This window comes from Nicotiana tomentosiformis, chromosome 9 (assembly GCF_000390325.3).
Source record: "Nicotiana tomentosiformis chromosome 9, ASM39032v3, whole genome shotgun sequence".
NCBI lineage: Eukaryota > Viridiplantae > Streptophyta > Magnoliopsida > Solanales > Solanaceae > Nicotiana > Nicotiana tomentosiformis.
Genome location: NC_090820.1, coordinates 64579275 through 64600795, shown reverse-complemented (window position 1 = coordinate 64600795; position 21521 = coordinate 64579275). Strand labels below are relative to the sequence as shown.

The 21521-nt window shown below is 40.5% G+C and overlaps 1 protein-coding gene across 1 annotated transcript in view; it reads left to right on the top strand.

Moving 5' to 3' along the window:
• LOC138898896 (uncharacterized) overlaps positions 1-18105 on the top strand; it is a 32689-nt gene extending 14584 nt beyond the window's left edge. Inside the window, exons 8-9 of the mRNA XM_070185004.1 lie at positions 17398-17524; positions 17573-18105. Of these exons, the coding sequence (XP_070041105.1) occupies positions 17398-17524; positions 17573-18105 (660 nt within the window). The remainder of the gene's footprint in view (positions 1-17397; positions 17525-17572) is intronic.
• The last annotated feature ends 3416 nt before the right edge of the window (positions 18106-21521 follow it).

Sequence of the window (21521 nt, the reverse complement as noted above, 5' to 3'; positions counted from 1 at the left end):
TGTTTTGATGTATTGCTGGGGCTTTATTGTCGGCACTATCATAGAAACTCTTTTGTTTCAGTGAGAGGCTCTATAGACATAGTGTGGGTTGTATCTTATTTTGGGAAGGTTGAACTAAACTTGTTGTAATTGTTTCATATGTCCCACTTTAATTACAAATGTATAGTGTATTGTTTTCGGGACTTGTTAGTGATGTAACTATTGGAAATGAACTGGTGTTATTCAAATGACCTTTTAATTTTAATTAATGATATAAATGTATCTTCTCTTTATTCATGGGCGAGTTGTGTAGAAGGCATTGTAATGGTTTTCTTGACCGGGATATCCTGGTTAAGCACCGGTCGCACTCCCTAAGGTCGGGGCATGACAGCGGCTCACAAGCTCATTGCAGTACGGACCTTTTGTGTTGTGCAATGCATTGGGAAGTTGGAAGAAAAATTATTGTAGAACATGGCATTTGTGCGGTCCATTATGCGACCGAAGAACTACTCTGCGGACCGCAGATATGTGGCGGAGTGGAGCAAAAAAATGGCCAATTTATGGAGGTCGTTTAGTGGTCAACTATGCGACCGTATAATGAATTCGTTAGTCACATATCCGTCACAAAATCAGCATGCAATATTTTGGAGGGAGACGTTTGCGGTACGTTATGCAACCGCATAACTCGCATGTGGATCACTGACCTGCCGCAGACCCAACCTGAACAACTCAGTTTTGAAAGACCATTGACCGCTCCATTGTGTGGATCGCATATCTATTCTACGGTCCACTCTGCAGCCGCATAACTGAGTTCGGAGGGTCCATTTTCTGATTTTATAACCCGACCCTATTTCCTATAAAATGATCTTATGGTTATCTTGGCTAGTTTAATCAGATATTTTAAAAGATAGGGGAGGAACTAGAGAGAGAGGGAGGAACTCCAACACCCACCACTTCCATTCCTTGCCCAAGACTTGAAAATCCAACAAGGAAAGCTCACAAGGTCTTCATCTAAAGAGGTAAGGTTCTAGACCTACCTTTCTATTTCGTGTTTGGGTAGAGGTTGGGTAATGTGGAGTGTGATTCTTGGGTATGGGAGTTGTTATTTATGCATGCATGTACCAATAAGGATGGTGAGGAGGTCATCGGACTAATATAGGTGAACTCTTGGTGTTAGATTGGTTGTGGGGTGAAGGAGGCCTTGTAGAGCAACCTTATAGTTAAATTTTCACACATAGTGTTTGATGAAATGCTTAAATGAGTTGAACCTATGAAATTCTTAAATGAGTTGAACCTATGAAATGCTTCCTAATTATGGTTCGATTTGTTGTCTCTCTAAAATATTGAAGTCGCTAGGATTTCTAGAACATTGAAGTAAATTAAAGAAAGCTCAAGTGAGGTATGTTGGCTAAACTTCTCTCTTGGAATTGAGTCCCATGATGTTCTCGTAAGCCTCAAGTTTGATAGGCCATATTCTTATTTGTCATGTTCCGAGTTATTCCTTATAAATTTGACTATTCCGAATAAGCTTTGTGTCAAAAGATATATGCTCAATATGTGTTTCAAAGGCTCCTATCACATTATGTTATCCTTCGAGATTGTGTTCAAGTATGGTTTGTGTATTAAAATGTTATGACTTAAATTCATGTTTCAAATGAAAGTTGTTATGCCAAATAGTGGAAGAAAACTCAACGTGCTTACGACTCTTATTTCTCATATATGAACTTAAAGTCTTGATTATAAATGCCCTTATTGTTGATAATCCTTAATGATGTTTGAAGGTGAAAGAAGGGAGAATGAAAAATGAAATACGGAAGATGTGCCAAGAACGAAATAATACTTGTGGCCACTAGTGCCAACGAAATTAAAAGACGTGTGAAATATGATGAAATGAGCTTTAATTACTTTTTATAATAAATATTTTTTTTGGGAGTATCTTTTAGTCACCGAGGAAGGCTAGGTTGAATTAACCTAACCCCGAAACTACATTGCCGGTGTAGGAGTGATTGAGGAGTAAATTCCCGTATTGATGTGATGAGATTATTCCCCTTAATAGGGATGAGATTGATGTGATGAGATTATTCCCCTAAATTTGGAAGAGATGATTGCTAGCAGAATGTGATGTCGACCCACACGGCATTATGGTGAGACGGCTTAGCCGATCGGACTGAGATCGAATACCATGTCGTGCACATGGTAGTGTTGTGATTGGGTGTCTCTGATGAGACGGCTTAGCCGATCGGGCCGAGATCAGACTCCATGCTAAAAACAAGGTGGTGTATCGGTACTAACGATCTCCCAACTTAAAAATATTGAAATTTACTTGAAACTTACCTTTCACTTAATTGGACACTATAATATTGATTGAGGTTCACATTGATTCTATGTTTCCTTCTCATTATTATTGTTACTCATTCTATTGAGAGAGTGTTTAGTTTTACATACTAGTACTATTTCTTATGTACTAGCGTCCCCTCTGTTGGGGGTGCTGCATCTTTAATGAATGCAGGTGGTTCCATAGCAGGCGGCATTGACTAGTAATAGCGGTACACCCTCTCCTCAGCTGACTTGGCGAGCCCCAACTAATTTCGGGGTCTTGTATCTTTTCAGTGCCGGCCCAAGGGTAAGGCTGCTAAAGCAGCTGCTTTGGGCCTCATAATTTTTGGGGCCCCAAAATTTTCTAATAGGTTATATATTAATTTATTTTTAGAAGAAGATTTACTCCCTCCGTTCCAATTTATGTGAACCTGTTTGGCTGGGCACGAAGTTTAAGATAAAATGAAGACTTTTGGAATTTATGGTCCTAAACAAGTCAAAAAGGGGCCCAGAGTATTTGTGTCGTTATAAAAGCTTCTCATTAAGTGTAGAATTGTAAATTTAAGTAAAATTATTTCCAAATTTAGAAAGGGGTCATTCTTTTTGGAACGGACCAAAAAGGAAATAGGTTCACATAAACTGAAACAGAGGGAATAGTATTTTGAATGAGAAAGTACAATTTTTCATAGTAAAAAAGTATGATTAAATTGTTGATCATAAATTGAGAAAAAATATCTTTCTGGGAATTACTCTCTAGACCATAAATTGTGAAAGGATTCGATTATTATTTCATAACTCTACAAAGGTTAAAACCTTAATACAGTCCCACAGCATGTGTCACGTCCCAACCTCGGGGAGCGCGACCGGCGCTCAACCGAGTGAACCCGGTCGAGCAAGCCTAGTAAACCTTTCCTACCCGACTCATTCATGATCCAAAAAGTGAATGCGTCAGCATTTGTAAAACAGGGGAGAGATTAGTTATATAAATATATAAACGTTGTTAGTTCATTTTTCATTATATGCATTATGCCATAGTTAAGTTTCCAAAATACAACTCGATCCAACGACTGCCCTAACATACATACATGACCCACAAAAACGTCTACGGAGCCTCTAAGAATACAAAAGAGCAACATGACAATGACGGCAACAAGGCCCCGACTATACCTCAAAATGTGAAAACTTATACAAAGAAGGACTACATGACCCCTGGGAAAAATGGGGCTCACCAAAACTGATGTGAGGAGAGAAAGAGAGCACCACTATCTGTGATCGGCACTATCTACGATGGAACCACCTACATCCATTCAAAGATGTAGCGCCCCCGGCAAAAGGGACGTTAGTACTGTCGAATAGTACTAAAATGTAAGGCAAACACTAATCTTAGTAGAATGAACATTGAAACAAAGAGAAGCCAGTCATAATAATCAATAAGTACTTCATAGAAATACAAAGAAAACACTAAGTAAGGATCGCGTAGTTTCCAATTCGATCTTTCCATCCTTTTAGATTAATAATCTTTAGTGCCAAGCCACAACTCACAATGCCACCGTATTTTTACATGGAGTCCGGTCTTGGCCTGACCGGCTAAGCCATATCAAGTGAGACATATCCATATCCACAATGTAATTCAATAATTCCAATACAAATGCTACCATGTGTACAGCATGGCGTCCGATCTCGGCCCGATCAGCTAAGCCATCTCACTTGAGACATAACCTCTTTCAACTGTCCACTTAATTCACATTTCTTGCCCATCTTCATTACATGGCACAAACAACCTCATTTATTAAGTAGTTCATGACACTTGGGCACATTTTACAATTCAAGTCTTTCCCTTTTTATTTGTTCAAATAACATCATCATTCATGTGGATAAGCACCATCACATAAGGCATTTCACACATAAGGGAAGGAGGTTGGAAAATCATAATTACGTTCTCAAATAGCATGATGACATGGTAACCATCTAAAACAATGAGGGAACATGAATCTTTCAATCAAACACACTAAGGCAAACAATTCTAGTATAATCAAGTTGGAACTTACACCAATTATTCGGACACCAGGAGTTCGATTCTAAGAAGAAGAGAGTTAGCCATACATACCTCAATTGCGCTTCTTTAGACACTACAATTATCCGAAACCCTTAGCAACCTCAATCTATTTTTGCAATACACAAATTGAACCCATAATTAGGAAAAATGTTCATAGTTCTAGTTCACTTATTATTTTTCCCACACTCCTTATCACATGCATGCAAGATGAACCACTCTCATACCTATGAAGTATTACCATAGTACCCCATTATAGCTATGTTTGAAATTAAGAGCTGGGGTGATGAAATCTTACCCTTTTTGGATGAAGAAATTGGGTGCTCTACTTGAGTATTTCTAAGCTTTGAGTGATGGTTGAAGATTGATTGATGAAAATTAGGCCCTCCCTCTTGAACCCTCTCTCTCTCTCACTGTAGAAGTATCAGAAAATGAGCTCAAAATAGACCTAAGGGTTGTTTTAACGGAATGGGGGTCGTGTTTTAAATTAAGAAAAATGGTGCCCCGACACAGGTCTGCGACCGCATAATGGTTATGCGGTCCGCAAAGTAACCGCAGAAATGGCCCTCAGGGGCCTAAACTTTCGGCTCAGGTATGCGACCAGTATGCGGTCCGCATACTTATTCTGCGGTCACATAATGCACCGCAGAACTCCCTCCGCAAAAACCCAAGAGGAATTATGCGACCAATATGTGGTCCGCATATCGATTATGTGGTCGCATAATCAACCGCAAAACTGACCTTAAATTGGCCAAACTTACTACTTACTCTGCGGCCATTATGAGGTCCGCAGAGTGATTATGCGGCCCCATAATGGGCCGCAAAAATGCGTTCTTCTGTGAAATATTTTCCTCTCAGTCCGTAGGGTACTGTTCAATCCAATTTGGCACCACAGGAATCTAACTTGTCACCCCAAAACCCTGAGTTTTTAGTTAAAATTTGTACGGGTCCTTACATCCTCCCCCACTTAAGATCATTCATCCTCGAATGTGGATCAAGGTTCACTTAACACAGTTTCAGTCATGCCACATACCATCAGCCCCAAATTTGCCTTACTTTCTAACTTTCTGAACATTTTGCCAGAGTTTCCTTTGTATTTAGGCATATCCACCTGCCAGAGAGCCCCCGAAACACACCTTAGCAACATATATAGAATTAAATGACACAACATAATACAAAATAACACCAACCGAAGCCTCATGGGGGACATATAACTAGAAAGGAGTGTCTTTATATTAGCCGAACAAGCGACACAAACTTTAGGGGAAACAACTTCATAAAACTATTACATGGCTATTCAAACAAATGAGGGTACTTTTCTTTCATTTCATTCTCGGCTTCCCAAGTAGCTTCTTCGACTTGTTGGTTTCACCATAACACCTTCACGGATGCAATTTATTTGTTTCTCAATTTTCGGATCTGCCTATCAAGAATAGCAACCGGAATTTCTTCATATGACAATTCTTCACTAACCTCGATGGTCTCAACCGGAACAATAGCGGTGGATCTCTAACTACCTTCTTCAACATGGACACATGGAATACCGGGTGTACTAATGACATCTCAGGTGGTAATTCAAGCTTGTACGCCACCTGACCTATCCTTTGAATGATTTTATATGGCCCGACATACCTCGGACTTAATTTCCTTTTTCTTTCCAAACCGCATGATCCCCTTCATGGGAGATATCTTCAAGAATAAACAATTATCTTCTTTGAACTCTAAGTCTCTACGACAAACATCCGAGTAGGATTTTTGATGACTCTGAGAAGTTTTCAATGCTCTTTTATGATATTAACCTTTTCCATAGCCTGATGCACAAGGTCTGGTCTTATTAGTTTAGCTTCTCCAACCTCGAACCACCCAATCGGCGATCTACATCTCCTACCATACAAGGCCTCAAACGGCGCCATCTGAATACGGGCATGGAAGTTGTTGTTATAAGCAAATTCTATGAGCGGCAAATGATCATACCAGCTACCCTTGAAGTCAAGCACACACGCACGCAACATGTCCTCAAGCATCTGAATAGTCCTCTCTGCTTGCCCGTCAGTCTGTGGATCGAAAGTCGTGCTAAGATTTACCTGCGTACCCAAACCTTGTTGAAACTTCTTCCAAAAATTAGCTAAAAATTGAGCCCCTCGATCGGAAATGATGGAAACTGGAGTGCCATGAAGCCTAACTATTTCCTTGATATACAACTGAGCATATTGTTCCGCATTGTCAGTGGATTTAACTGGTAAAAAGTGTGCTGATTTCGTGAGTTGGTCCACGATCACCCAAATTGAGTCAAACTTATGCGGAGTGCGTGGTAACCCTACCACAAAATCCTTGTTGATCATTTCCCATTTCCACATTGGAATTTCTATACTCTGAGCTAACCCACCGGGCCTTTGATGCTCGGCCTTCACTTGTTGATAGTTTGAACATTTTTCCACAAAGTCCGCCACACTTCTCTTCATGTTATTCCACCAGTAAACTTCCTTGAGGTCATGATACATTTTTGTAGAACATGGGTGCACGAAATATCTAGAAGTATGAGCTTTTGCCATGATTCTTTCCAGAAGACCATCTACGTTTGGAACACATAGTCGCCCTTGGTACCGTAATGTACCGTCATCCACGCCAAAAGAAAAGGCCGTAGTCTTGTATTTATGAATCCCCTCCTCATCTGCACCAACACTGGATCATTGTATTCCTTCTCCTTGACCTCCGTGACAAGTGATGATTCCGCCCTATTCTGCACAATCACTTCCCCTTCATTAGAGTCCGCAAGACGAACTCCCAAACTGGCAAACTGGTGAAACTCTCGGGCCAAGGGCCTTTGACATGCCTCCAAGTGAGCCAAACTACCCATAGACTTCCAACTAAGAACATCCACCACCACATTAGCTTTCCCCGGATGATACAAAATGTTGATGTCATAATCTTTGAGCAATTCAAGCCACCTTCTCTGCCTTAAGTTCAATTCCTTTTGCTTAAAAATGCACTGAAGACTCTTATGGTCTGTGAATACATCTACATGGACTTCATAGAAATAATGACGCCAAAGCTTTAATGCAAAAACCACCGCCGCAAGCTCTAAGTCATGAGTTCGATAATTCTTTTCATGATTCTTAAGTTGCCTTGAAGCATATGCTATAACCTTACCATGTTGCATTAATACACACCCAAGACCGATCCTTGAAGCATCGCAATACACCACAAACCCCTCTGTACCCTCTGGCAGGGTCAATACCGGCACCGAAGTCAATGTTGATTTCAATTCCTGGAAGCTCCTTTCACAACCACCGAACCACTAGAACTTAATCGTCTTCTGCGTCAATTTAGTCAATGGGGAGGCAAGAGTGGAGAAACCCTCCACGAACCTCCTATAATACCCGGCCAAACCTAAGAAACTGTGAATCTCTGTTGGAGTAGTAGGGCTAGGCCAATCTTTCACATTTTGAGAACTTTTCATACAATTCTCAAAATTTTAAGAACTTTGCCCCAACCTCGGGGAGCGCGACCGGTGCTCAGCCGAGTGAACCCGGTCGAGCAAGCCTAGTAAACCTTTCCTACCCGACTCATTCATGATCCAAAAAGGGAATGCGTCACCATTTGTAAAACAGGGGAGAGATCAGTTATATAAATATATAAACGTTGCTAGTTCATTTTTCATTATATGCATTATGCCATAGTTAAGTTTCCAAAATACAACTCGATCCAACGACTGCCACAACATACATACATGACCCAAAAAAAACATCTACGGAGCCTCTAAAGATACAAAAGAGCAACATGACAATGCCGGCAACAAGGCCCCAGCTATACCTCAAAATGTGAAAACTTATACAAAGAAGGACTACATGACCCCTGGGAGAAATGGGGCTCACCAAAACTGCTGTGAGGAGAGAAAGAGAGCACCACTATCTGTGATCGGCACTATCTGAGATGGAACCACCTAAATCCATTCAAAGATGTAGCACCCCCGGCAAAAGGGACGTTAGTACTTTCGAATAGTACTAAAATGTAAGGCAAACACTAATCTTAGTAGAATGAACATTGAAACAAAGAGAAGCCAGTCATATTATCAATAAGTACTTCATAGAAATACAAAGAAAATACCAAGTAAGGATCACATAGTTTCCAATTCAATCTTTCCATATTTTTAGATTAATAATCTTTAGTGCCAAGACACAACTCACAATGCCACCGTATTTTTACACGGAGTCCGATCTCGACCCGACCGTCTAAGCCATCTCAAGTGAGACATATCCATATCCACAATGTAATTCAATAATTCCAATACGAATGCCACCATGTGTACAGCATGGCGTCCGATCTCAGCCCGATTGGCTAAGCCATCTAACTTGAGACATAACCGCTTTCAACTGTCCACTCAATTCATATTTCTTTCCCATCTTCATTACATGGCACAAACAACCTCATTTATTAAGTAGTTCTTGGCACTTGGGCACATTTTACAATTCAAGTCTTTCCTTTTTTGTTTGTTCAAATAACATTATCATTCATGTCGATAAGTACCATCACATAAGGCATTTCACACATAAAGGAAGGAGCTTGGAAAATCATAATTACATTCTCAAATAGCATGATGACATGGTAACCATCTAAAACAATGAGGGAACATGAATCTTTCAATCAAACACACTAAGGCAAAAAATTCTAGTATAATCAAGTTGGAACTTACACCAATTATTCGGACACCAGGAGTTCGATTCTAAGAAGAAGAGATTTAGCCATACATACCTCAATTGCGCTTCTTTAGACTCTAAAATTATCTGGAACCCTTAGCAACCCCAATCTATTTTTGGAATATACAAATTGAACCCATAATTAGGAAAAATGTTCATAGTTCTAGTTCACTTTTTATTTTTCCCACACTCTTTATCACATGCATGCAAGATGAACCACTCTCATACCCATGAAGTATTACCCTAGTACTCCATTATAGCTATGTTTGAAATTAAGAGCTGGGGTGATGAAATCTTACCCTTTTTGGATGAAGAAATTGGGTTCTCTACTTGAGTATTTCTAAGCTTTGAGTGATGGTTGAAGATTGATTGATGAAAATTAGGCCCTCCCTCTTGTACACTCTCTCTCTCACTCTAGAAGTATTAGAAAATGAGCTCAAAATAGACCTAAGGGTTGTTTTAACGGAATGGGGGTCAAGTTTTAAATTAAGAAAAATGGTGCCCCGAAACAGGTGTGCGATAGCATATGTGACCGCCTAATGGTTATGCGGTCCGCAAAGTGACCGCAGAAATGGCCCTCAGGGGCCTAAACTTTCGACTCAGGTATGCGACCAGTATGCGGTCCGCATACTTGTTCTGTGGTCGCATAATGAACCGCAAAACTCCTCCGCAGAAAATTAAGAGGAATTATGCGACCAATATGCGGTCCGCATATCGATTATGCGGTCGCATAATCGACCTCAAAACTGACCACAAATTAGCCAAACTTACTACTTCACTATGCGGCCATTATGCGATCCACAAAGTGATTATGCGGCCGCATAATGGGCCGCAGAAATACGTTCTTCTGCGAAATATTTTCCTCTCAGTCCGTAGGGTACTGTTTAATCCAAAAAGTACAAACCGCGGCTCGCAATCACGCCGCAAAGAATTTCTATTATAATAACGCAGGAATCTAACTTGGCACCACGAAACCCCGAGTTTTTGGTTAAAATTTTTACGGGTCCTTACAACGTGTATATCTCAAGAGAAATTAAATGGATTATATAAAATTATTAATAACTTTGAACATGAAATAACTAGAAATACAGAATTTAACTTTGCTTTAGGCCTCCATATTTATTGAGCCGCCCTTGTATCCTTTGCCCTCTATGTATAGTGTTTTGGAGGTATAGCCGGAGCCTTGTTGCCAGCACCATCATACTACTTTGTTGTATCCATTACAGGCTCCGTAGAAATGGTGTGGGTTGTATATTGATGTTGGGAAAGTCAAACTAAAGATGTTATAATTGTATCACATGTTCTACTTCTAAATTATGAATGTGTAATGTAATATTTTGGAGACTTATAAATGACGTAACTAATGGTAATGAATTGGTATTGTTCACATGATCTTCTCATTGTCTAATTAACGGAATTTATCTTCTCTTTATTCATGGGTAAGTTAGGGTAGAAGGCATTGTACAGGCTTTCTTGACTGGGGTATCTCGGTTGAGCGTCGGTCGTGCTCTTAGAGGTCAGGGCGTGACACCCGACTAGGCTCCGAAACATCTAATCTAACGAACTGATTGGCAAAGGCCTGAACATGTGATGCTAGTGGTCTCTCGCCAACTAATATATATGCAAGGATACCCATACTCACCGCCATTCTACTCAGGGCATCGGCCACCACGTTGGCCTTCCCCGGGATGATACAAAATGGTGATATCATAGTATTTTAATAGCTCTAACCATCTCTGCTACCTCAAAATGAGATCCTTCTGCTTAAACAAGTGTTGTAGACTCCGGTGATTTGTAAATACCTTAAAAGACACGTCGTAGAGATAATACCTACAAATCTTCAATGCATGAACAATGGATGCAAACTCTAAATCATGAATGTGGTAGTTCTTCTCATGGGGCTTTAACTGGAATGAAGCATAATCAATCACCCTACCCTCCTACATCAAGACACACCCAATACAAATCCGAAAAGAGTCATAGTACACCATATATCAACCTGATGCTGAAGGCAAAACTAGAACTGGAGTTGTGCTCAAGACAGTCTTGAGCTTTTGAAAGCTCTCCTCACATTCATTAGACCACCTGAATGGAGCACCCTTATGGGTCAATCTAGTCAACGGTGCAATAATGGACGATAAACCCTCCACAAAACGAATAATATCTAACCAAGCCAAGAAAACTTTGTATCTCAGTAGCTGAAAACGGTATGGGCCAACTCTGAACTACCTCAATCTTCTTCGGATCTACCTTAATCCCCTCACTAGACACCACGTACCCCAAAAATGCTACAGAATCAAGCCAAAACTCACACTTGAAGAATTTAGCATAAAGCTTCTTCTCCTTCAAAGTCTGGAGTACAATCCTCTATGCTGCTCATGATCCTCCTGGATGCGTGAGTACACCAGTATATCATCAATTAATACTATGACAAAATAATCAAGATATGGCTTGAATAAACTGTTCATCAGATGCATAAATGTTGTTAGGGCATTGGTCAGCCCAAAAAATATCACAAGGAACTCGTAGTGACCATAGCAGGTCCTGAATGTCCTCTTTAGATTATCAGAATCCTGAATCTTCAACTGGTGATACCTAGACCTCAAACCAATCTTAGAGAACACTATAGCGCCCTGAAGCTAGTCAAATAAGTCATCAATGAGCAACATTGGGTACTTGTGCTTAATTGTAACTTTGTTCATGAACCGGTGCACTCAATCTTTCTTCTTCACAAACAAAACCGATGCACCCCAAGGCGACACACTAGGCCTGATAAACCCCTTATCAAGTAGCTCCTGAAGTTCTTCTTTCACTTCCTTTAGATGGGATGAGTGTCCGCCACCAGATCAATACCAAAATCAATGTCCTTGTCAGGTTGCATGTCCTACATGTCTGCACGAAACACATCTGGAAAGTCCCTCACAACCGGAACAGAGTCAATGGTAGGAGTATCAGCAATAACATCCCTTATAAAGGCCAAATATGCCAATCATCCCTTCTCAACCATCCATTGAACCTTTAAATATGAAATCACTCTGCAGGGAACATAATCTAGGGAACCTCTCCACTCAATCCTAGGAAATCTCGTAATCGCCAACGTCACGGTCTTAGCATGACAATCCAGAATAGCATGACATGGTGACAACCAATCCATGCCTAGAATCATGTCAAAATCAACCATACTAAGCACTAAAAGATCAACTCTTATATCTAATCCCCCAATAGTCACCGCACACGACCGATACACACGCTCCAGAATAGTAGAATCACCCACCGGTGTAGATAAAGTAACATGCATAACTAAGGAATCATGGGACATATCCAAATAGCGAGCAAAGTATGATGATACATATGAATAAGTGGAACCATGGTCAAATAATATTAAAGCATCCCTATATCACACTGAAACAATATATGTGATCACTACATCTGAAGCAACTGCCTTTGGTATGTTGGGAAAAGCATAGCATCGAGCCTAACCACCACCTGATCAACCTCCCCCTCTAGGGCGACCTCGAGCTGCCTGAGTCCCAACCCGAGTTGGCTGGGCGGGTGGTGAAATAACTGGTGTGGAACTCATAGCCTGACCTCTCTGCTGAACTGGACCTCCCATAAAATGGGGGCAATACCTCCTCACATGCCCCAACTCTTTACACTCGTAGTAGGCTCAATCTATAAATTACGATGGGGACTAAATCGAACCCCGAGAACCAGAATAGTCGCTAGAAGAGCTAGGTACTGACAAAACCTGAATTGATGAAGCATGGGATGAACTCTAGGCTAGGAGGGAACTGAAAGATGACTGACCCAAATGAGCATTGTATGAACTATGACTAGACTATACACCACGATGAACCGGACGAGCTGTCTGAGCGGGCCTATAAGAATGACCCATGCTGTGATGGCACTGTCCTCTAGATAAGGCACTGCCGAAACCACCTGAACTACGAGGCCTCTTGGACTCCCACTCATTATGCTCTTGACTTCGAACCAGCTCTAGGTGTCTAGCAATATCAACCACCTCATCAAACCTCGCACCCATCGCAATCTCCCAAGCCATAATGAAGGGTAATCGATAGTTGAGGCCATCAATGAACCTCTTAATCCTCTCTCTATCTCTGTGGGAACCAACCATACCGCTTGACGAGCAAACTCTGAAAATCTCATCTCATACTGAGTCACTATCATACCCTTCTGGCGTAGCTGCTGAACTCATAGGCCTCCCATTTGTGGGTCAAACTTCTCTAGGAAGAGAACCGGGAACTCATGGCATGTAAGCGGTGCTGCATCGGCTGGCCTGCCCAACTCATAGGCCTCCCATTTGAAAAGTAGCTGAAAAGTAGTAAATAAAACTCCACTGGTCTCCAAAATACCTGCTGTGTGAAGGATCCGCTGATATTTGTCTATAAAATCCTGAGCATTCTATTACTCAGCCCTACTAAAATCTGGAGGCTTAAGCTTCCTAAACCGCTCTAGTCTCTTCTGCTCCTCATCACTCATAGGTGGGCCAACTTAGGCCCAAGTAGCTGTAACCAGCTAGGCTGGCAGTTCCTCCGGTGTCTGGAGTCCCTAAGATACCTTCTCTGGAATACGGGCGGCGGGAGTCTAGCACCTCCACCGACCTGAGAAGTGGATGGTGAAGTCAGAACTGAAACCGCCTGATCAAGGCTCGTCCATACAGTCAAAATCTATGCCAAAGCCTCCTGAAGGCCTGGGATCACAATGGGCATAGTTGGTGCCTGAGTTGGTCCCATCGGCTCAACAACATCTGGTAGTTGCTCCTCATCTGAGGCAACTAGTGGCACCACATGTGCTTCTCTAGTTGTAGTACGAGCCACACCTCAGCCTCTACCACGGCCACGGCCTCTCGTGGCCCTAGCTGGTGGTACTAGTGGTCGTCTGCCTGATTTGATCGCACGTGTCCTCACCATATATGAGAGAATAGAAGAATTGAAGTTCAGATTTTGAAATTAACAAATCTACACGATAAGAAAACAAGAAAGTGAAGTTTTCTAATAGTTCTATAACCTCTCAAAGATAAGTACAGACGTCTCTGTACCGATCCACAAGACTCTACAAACCTGCTCATGACTCATGAAACCTAAGTAACCTAACAGCTCTGATACAAACTTGTCACGACCCAAAATCTAAACTTGTCGTGATGGCACCTAACACACTTGCTAGGCAAGCCGACAAGCACATAACAACTAACCATTTGAATAAAACATGATTTAATAAACAAACAATGGAAAATCTCATAAATATCTGATAAAAATAACTTAAATGCCACTACAATCACCACAAAATCTGGTGTCAACGAGTACATGAGCACTATAATAGCTTGTTTGGCCAAGCTTCTCCAAAGGCCAAAAGTGATTTTTTTCCCAAAAGCAATTTGTTTTCTTAACTTAAGGTGTTTGGCCAAACTTTTTTGGGGGAAAAGTGCTTTTGGGAAGAAGCAGAAGCAGTTTTTGAGAAGCAAAAAAAAGTAGTTTTTCCCAAAAATAGAAGCAGAAGCAGTTTTCACTTTTCTTCTTACCAAAAATATCCTTAACAAAATATAGTATATACCAAAATAACCGTTAAATCTAATACTTAGTATATTGATGTATAAGTATTTTTTCTTATTTTTAGGATAGTTTTCTAATATATATAGTGACTTTAGGGGTGAATATTTTTATTTTTGTTGAATGATTTTTAATATATTTGAATAATATTAAAAGAATTAAAGTACTTTTTAATTTTATTTTCATATTTTACTTAAATAAAATGAAAAGATTTAATTATTGCCTGTAATAACAAATTTTTGAGATTATTTACTTACTTATAATATTAACTATTAAGTAAATCTATTCATGTCCTTATTCATAATTTGATACTTAAAAGCACTTTTTGAAAAGCTTGGCCAAACACAAATTATTGCTCAAAAGTGATTTTTAGAGTGATTAGCCAAACACAAACTACTTCTCTTCAAAAGTACTTTATTCAAAAGAACTTTTGAAAAAAATACTTCTCAAAATAAGTTATTTTTTCAGCTTGGCCAAACATGCTATAAGTATCAACATAGATTGAAACTCTAGTACAATTGTCTGAATAATAGAGTAGTATTGAATAAAATGAAAGGAAGGAGAATCAAGGTCTGCGGGCATCATAGCAGCTACCTCAAAGTCTCCGAGGATGTACTAGCACCAATCTAGCAATCACTTCGTCCAGATGTATCTGGATCTGCACACGAAATGCAGAGCGTAGTATGAGTACAACCGATCCAATGTAGTCAATATGTAATAGGACTAACCTTGGGCAGAAAGTAATGACAAGCTCATAAGGATACAGTCAAAACCAATATGATGACAACACAGGTAATGTAATGACAATGACAATAAACAACTCAGATAAACTTCCATATTCAGCTTGTTCATGGTACATAATTTAAACATGCTTTCAAGTTCACAATTAAAGATCAACACTGATAATAATATGTCAAGTATAGCTAACATAAGGAAGTGTTTGTAAAGCTTGTCATCTTCCGGTGGAACTCGAGCACAAAGCCATGTGGGCTTTAAAGAAGTTAAATCTTGATTGGGATGCAACCACTAACTTGTGGGTTGCAGAATAGAATGAATTAGATGAGTTCCGGTACCATGCATATGCAAGTTCGTCCTTATACAAAGAGAGAATGAAGTACCTTCATGACAAATACATCCAAAATAAGGGGTTCAAGGTGGGCGATCTTGTTTTGTTGTTCAACTCACGATTGAAGATGTTTCCCGGAAAACTAAAATCCAAATGGAGTGGTCCCTTTGAAATTGTGGGTGTGACACCTTTTGGTGCATTGGACTTGAAGAACAAAAATGATGAGGTGTTCCGAGTCAATGGTCACCGGGTGAAGTATTATTTAGGACAAGCTAATGATGGCCACGTAGTGGCAGTGATTCATTTGAAGTGATGGTAATCTGCATCGTACCGCGATGATAAATCAGGCACTTCTTGGGAGGCAACCCATGTTTCTTTTCTTCTTCTTTAGATAGGTCTTATTTTGTGCTAACTAGATTTGAAGTGTGTTGCAGGAATGAATGTGCTTTACAGGAACTGTGCTAAAAAAATTGGCTAAGTAAGAAAAAAGAGTGGACCACACAATTTTAAATGCTACAACAGAAGGCAATTGCGGCCGCATAAAGTGAGATGGAAAATTGCAAACTCTTTGAAGTTTGTTTGTCAGAGAAACAGCCAAAGTGCGGCCGCACAACGGATTGTGTGGTCCACACCAAAATTTGCAGCAGCACAGCTAAATCTGCGGACAACAGATCATCAAAGGAATTTGAACCTCCAGGTAGCAGAGTGCAGACCGCAGAAGGAATTTTGCGGCCACACTCGTCCATCTTGTATAAATAGTAATGCTAAAACTACTGTACAAACTTTTCATTCTCAAGTACTCAAAAAAGGGCTAAAACTTTGCACACGTCTGTTCAATCATCTATCACCTAGATACACATATGTGATCATTCCTTAGCACTACTTCATCACTGGTATGTTCAAATCATTTCTAGGATTCTTTAATTTTCTTAGTTTAGTTTACAATTTATTAGTTATTTTAGACCATTTGTCATTAGAAGTCAATTTTTTATCCATGTGGGGTTTAAATTGTGTGGGTCAACTCCTAACTGCTATTTGGGGAATGGGTATCATGATTATCATGTTTAATTGCTATTACCATGTCCAATTTGTGCATAAATCGAAACCTTTAAGAAATCTTCCCGACTTAATTTTGAAATTTGTGGCCGCACAAGAAATTGTGCGGTCCGCAGAACTATTGACTAGGGCAGTTGGTAAGGCAATAATGTGCGGACCGCAGTAATCTCATCGCGGCCGCAGAAAAGTGTGTGCGGCCGCAGATCAGGCCAAAATCTGTCTTCAGAGAGTTGCAATTTAGAGGTACTCATAGTGCGGCCGCACTGACAATTGTGCGGACCGCACTTCAGATGTGCGGTCTCACTCAAAATTGTGCGGACCATAGTTTCATCTCTACGGCCGCAAGTCCAAATTGTGCGGTTTGCACAACCCAGGCTGCGGTCACACTTGTAATTGTGCGGAACGCACTTCCCTTCACTGCAAACATATTTTATTTTGTTTATCTGGACTTGAACTAGAGCTGACTCCTGCTGCTGTTTGTTATAGAAAATGGTTAGATCACGAGGTCGTGGTGATACATTAAAGGGGAGGGGTGAACCTTCCAGAGGCAGAGGCAAGAGCAATTTACCCCTCGCCCTCCAAAGGGTAATCAGTAAGAAAGCCACAATAGGCCGAGGAAGATAGTGCGAGCCTTCCGAGTCTAGTTCATATGTCCCATCTCAGGAAGCGTCGGAGGCTGACCCATTACAAGAGCAGCCTACTGTTCAATCACATCCACAACAGCCACAGGGCAGATACAAACTTAGAGACGAGCCTTCCTCCTCTGAGAGCACTTTCGAGGGTTTGGAAGGTAACAGTTAGGCTTCAGATCCCTCATCCACACATGCTCCTGACGCAGCTGCTACTACAATAAATGTTGATGATATTCCGGATGATGGCCGAGGGGGTAATACCAGAGTTGCCGGCCTTGAGAGGTCGAATAAGAAAGAGATTTGGGAAGATATGTTTGTTAGTCTGGCTGCTTTTACAAGCTTCCGGGAGTGGTGGCTAATGAGACCGCTCACCCTTGAGCATCAGTTCATGATAAAAAACCTTGACAAATACAACCTGATAGTGTTGAGACTGTTCCGGGAGTGGAAGGGGTTGATGTGGTTCGCCAAAAGTGTGGTAGATGCCAAGGAATACCTGGTCCGGGAATTTTACGCCAATGTGGCACATATAAAGAAAGGGACCAAGGTGATAAAAGTGAGAAATCTAAAGATGAGATTCGATCAGAGCACCTTGAACACGTATCTAAGGTTTGAGGATGTGGAGTCTCTGCAATACCTGAAAAAGTTAGCATTGGGAGATGCAGTTCGACCATGGATAGCTGAGATTCTTGCAGCTCCGGGGCCGCCTCCAGCATGGATCACAATAGAGGTTCCCATTTAGAGGAACACCCTAAATTTTGAGGCAAAGGGATGGAAAACATTCGTGTGTAGCAGACTAGACCCGTGCCAAAATGAAACAAATCTTCCAATTCAACGGGCAGTGCTAGTCGCTTTTATCATGGCCGGGTACCCAATCAATGTGGGTGCAGTGATATCGGCCAACATGTCTGTGGTTGACAGGCAAGGTGACACCTCCTACCCGTATCCCAACACTATCACTGAGTACCTTACGGATGTGGGGGTGGAGTCGAGGGATTTTGATACCAAAGTGTGGGCGAAGAAGCCCTTCTCATGGTATTCTTTGATGGGTGGTGGAAACCCAAAGAGAAAAGGTCAACCCTCTACTACTGATCCAGCACCAGCACCAGCAGATCCAGCAGCACCATCAGCTCAAGTGGCACCAACTAGCCAGTCTGAAAAGCCAGACCTGGATACCGACACTGCTGAGGCAGTGCGCCAAATGTTCACCAACCCAGTTACTCCCAAAGTCGATGATGATGAGATCCAGTTAGGGGAGACTGAGGGCGGTGATGCTTCTATGGACACAGAGGTGTCCAAGGCCACATAGGGAGTCTTTTTCACTCTTACCCTTCTTTATTCTTCTTTTGATTAAGCATTGGGGACAATGCTTATTTTTAGAGGAGACTGAGGGCGGTGATGCTGCTATGGACACGGAGGTGTCCAAGGCCACATAGGGAGTCTTTTTCACTCTTACCCTTCTTTATTCTTGTTTTGATTAAGCATTGAGGACAATGCTTATTTTTATTCGGGGGGGTGGAGTTATTAGCTATTTGGATGACTTTCAGACATTTGGTTTGTAATAACTGATAATATTTTCTTCTTTCTCTTTATTCTGTATATATATTCTTTCCGTTCTCTCTTGATGTATATATTCTCTCTTTTCCTCTCTCATTATGTATATTCATTATGCTTTGAGTAGTTTGCTTTTTTAGCTTCTCTATTCTATTTTCTTATTAGTCTATGTTTAATCTAGTAGCTTCTTTTTAATTTTGTAGCTTCTTTTTATGTTTTAGTGAATAAGCATTTGGTTTTCTTAATGCCAATGCAAGGCAAATAATATACTAAAATATAGAATTATAGCCACACATCAATACCCCACACTTAAACATTGCTCGTCCTCGATCAATCAAACTATACTTATAGACACAACCTTTTAAAGCAATTCCCTTAACTCATCACACCAAGAATATTTAAAATAGTCTAAGCACAAAGGTGTAACATCCTCACCTCAAGATTTGACTCATAAATACTATGCCTTATTCACAATTCACTTACTTACTCTAACATGGAGGTCAATGATATTTCCTTTCCTTTATGAATCACGTGCCCTCACCCAATAAAGAGCTTAGTTCCACACACAATGAATTTTAAGAACGTGGGATCTCAATATTGGAAAGATGCGCTCGCTCTCAGAAATAGCATTCATATGCGACAAATGATGCACCATAGGCTTGCCCGTAGTGTAAGACTCTACTAATTGAGCTCATTCAGTCTAGGATCATGTAGGACTTTAATTGGTTGTACTGTAGGCTGTGGGTTGGGTAGGATACATTTGGATATGAGTGACTACACCTCCCTTAAGCACTTTAATACATATACTTTAATACTACAACCCATACTTATGTTAAACAAGAATTCCACCTTCACTTCAATTTATATTACCCCATACTTCTTTAAGCATAAGTATATCACTAACCACCACCATCAAGAATTTTTTTTTCATACAATACAACTATATTTTTTTCTTTCAATCCATGTGGCTTTTATTGACATTTTTTCTTTTTTTTCTTTCTTTCAAACGGTGCACCTTTCTCCTTATTTCATTTGTTCCATTCAAAATCCAAATCACCACTCTACACTTTAACCTTACATAATTCATCACAATTCAAGTGCTCATGAGAGGTGACAAGGTTCAAATATATGATCGATTCAAACAAAGGGTACGACTTGTAATGTGGTTACTAAAGAAATAAGATTATAGGCTCAAAGGGGTTAACTACGTTATATGACATTCAGGCGGGTAAAATCTATATATCTGGCTCAACAAAGAAATGCCTATATCACTTCCCAGACTGAACAAGACTACCATTTCGCTTTGTACACACGGGGCAAGTTTTAGACATCAAATGCAATGCACTAAATACATATAAACCTCACACAGACATGGCACATAACTCACTCAGGATTGGTTTTATCACGACACTCCAGTCAGAGCAGTCAAGCAAATTTTGGAATCTACGATCTAAGGTACTTATACTAGAGTCAAAAACTGAGCCTAAGCGTCACAACCAGAGTACTAACTCTTCTCAAGGCATAACAAAGTTAAGAGATATCGCTGCAATTCAATTCATAGCCCAGTGATTTCTACTCCAAAAAATTTAAAACTAACTACACCCGATTACAATAAAACCCTTGGAAAAGAATCGCGGCCCAAAGAAAAACCAAGGGGGAATTACTACATTACCTACAAGAAAATCTTTTTTTTTCTTTAGACTTAATTCCCTTAAGAAAACTGTCTAAGAGATCCATCGTCGGGAAGAGTCCAAATTTTTATTATTATTATTATTATTATTATTATTAATTTTTAACGTAAATACTAAGACGACCTAACTAAAAAAATTTAACTAAAACAAGACTAATATTTACAAGATACCTTTTTTTTTACTTTTTTTTATAGAGAAAAACTAAGACGACCTAACTAAAAGAAATTTAACTAAAATAAGACTAATATTTACAAGATACCACCCCACACTTATTTCTCATGCAATGTCCTCAATGCATATACAAAATGACAAAACAAGAAAAATAAATGAGTAGGGTGTAGGAAAACTCCCTGATCAAGACACGTCATCGCCATCCTCCTCTGAGGCTTCCCACTCCTCTTGTGCTTCCTCCTCCCCCTCCTCCTCATCATCATTATCGTCATCTGACTACTCTGACTCGGCCTCAAACTGCCTAGGTGTGTTGACATCCTCAACGTCTAGGAGTCTACATCCATCACCACGCCCAACCAGCTGCTGAGCATGAGCATATAGCAGGAACCCTTGGTCCAATATGGCCCTCTCCTCTGTAGTGGTCGGCCGTCCCCCGATCCGAAGTTTCAGGTCCATCATCCCATATAAATGGGCCATAAAACTGTCATCGCGAGCATTGTGCTTGGCACCTGTCAGTGATGGCATTGCAGTCTCCTCCTTCACCCGGATACTGGTAATGTCCATTAGTCTTAGGGGCTGATCAATGATGTGATCGAACGTTGGCTCCTCCTCAACCTATTCATGTCTCAAGAACTGAGTTAACATATTTGCAAATGGCATTCGATCTATCCTCTTACTAGTTCTTACTAGAGACATCTGGTAGCGGATCAAATGACCCACATTCACCCTCTGACCCATCATG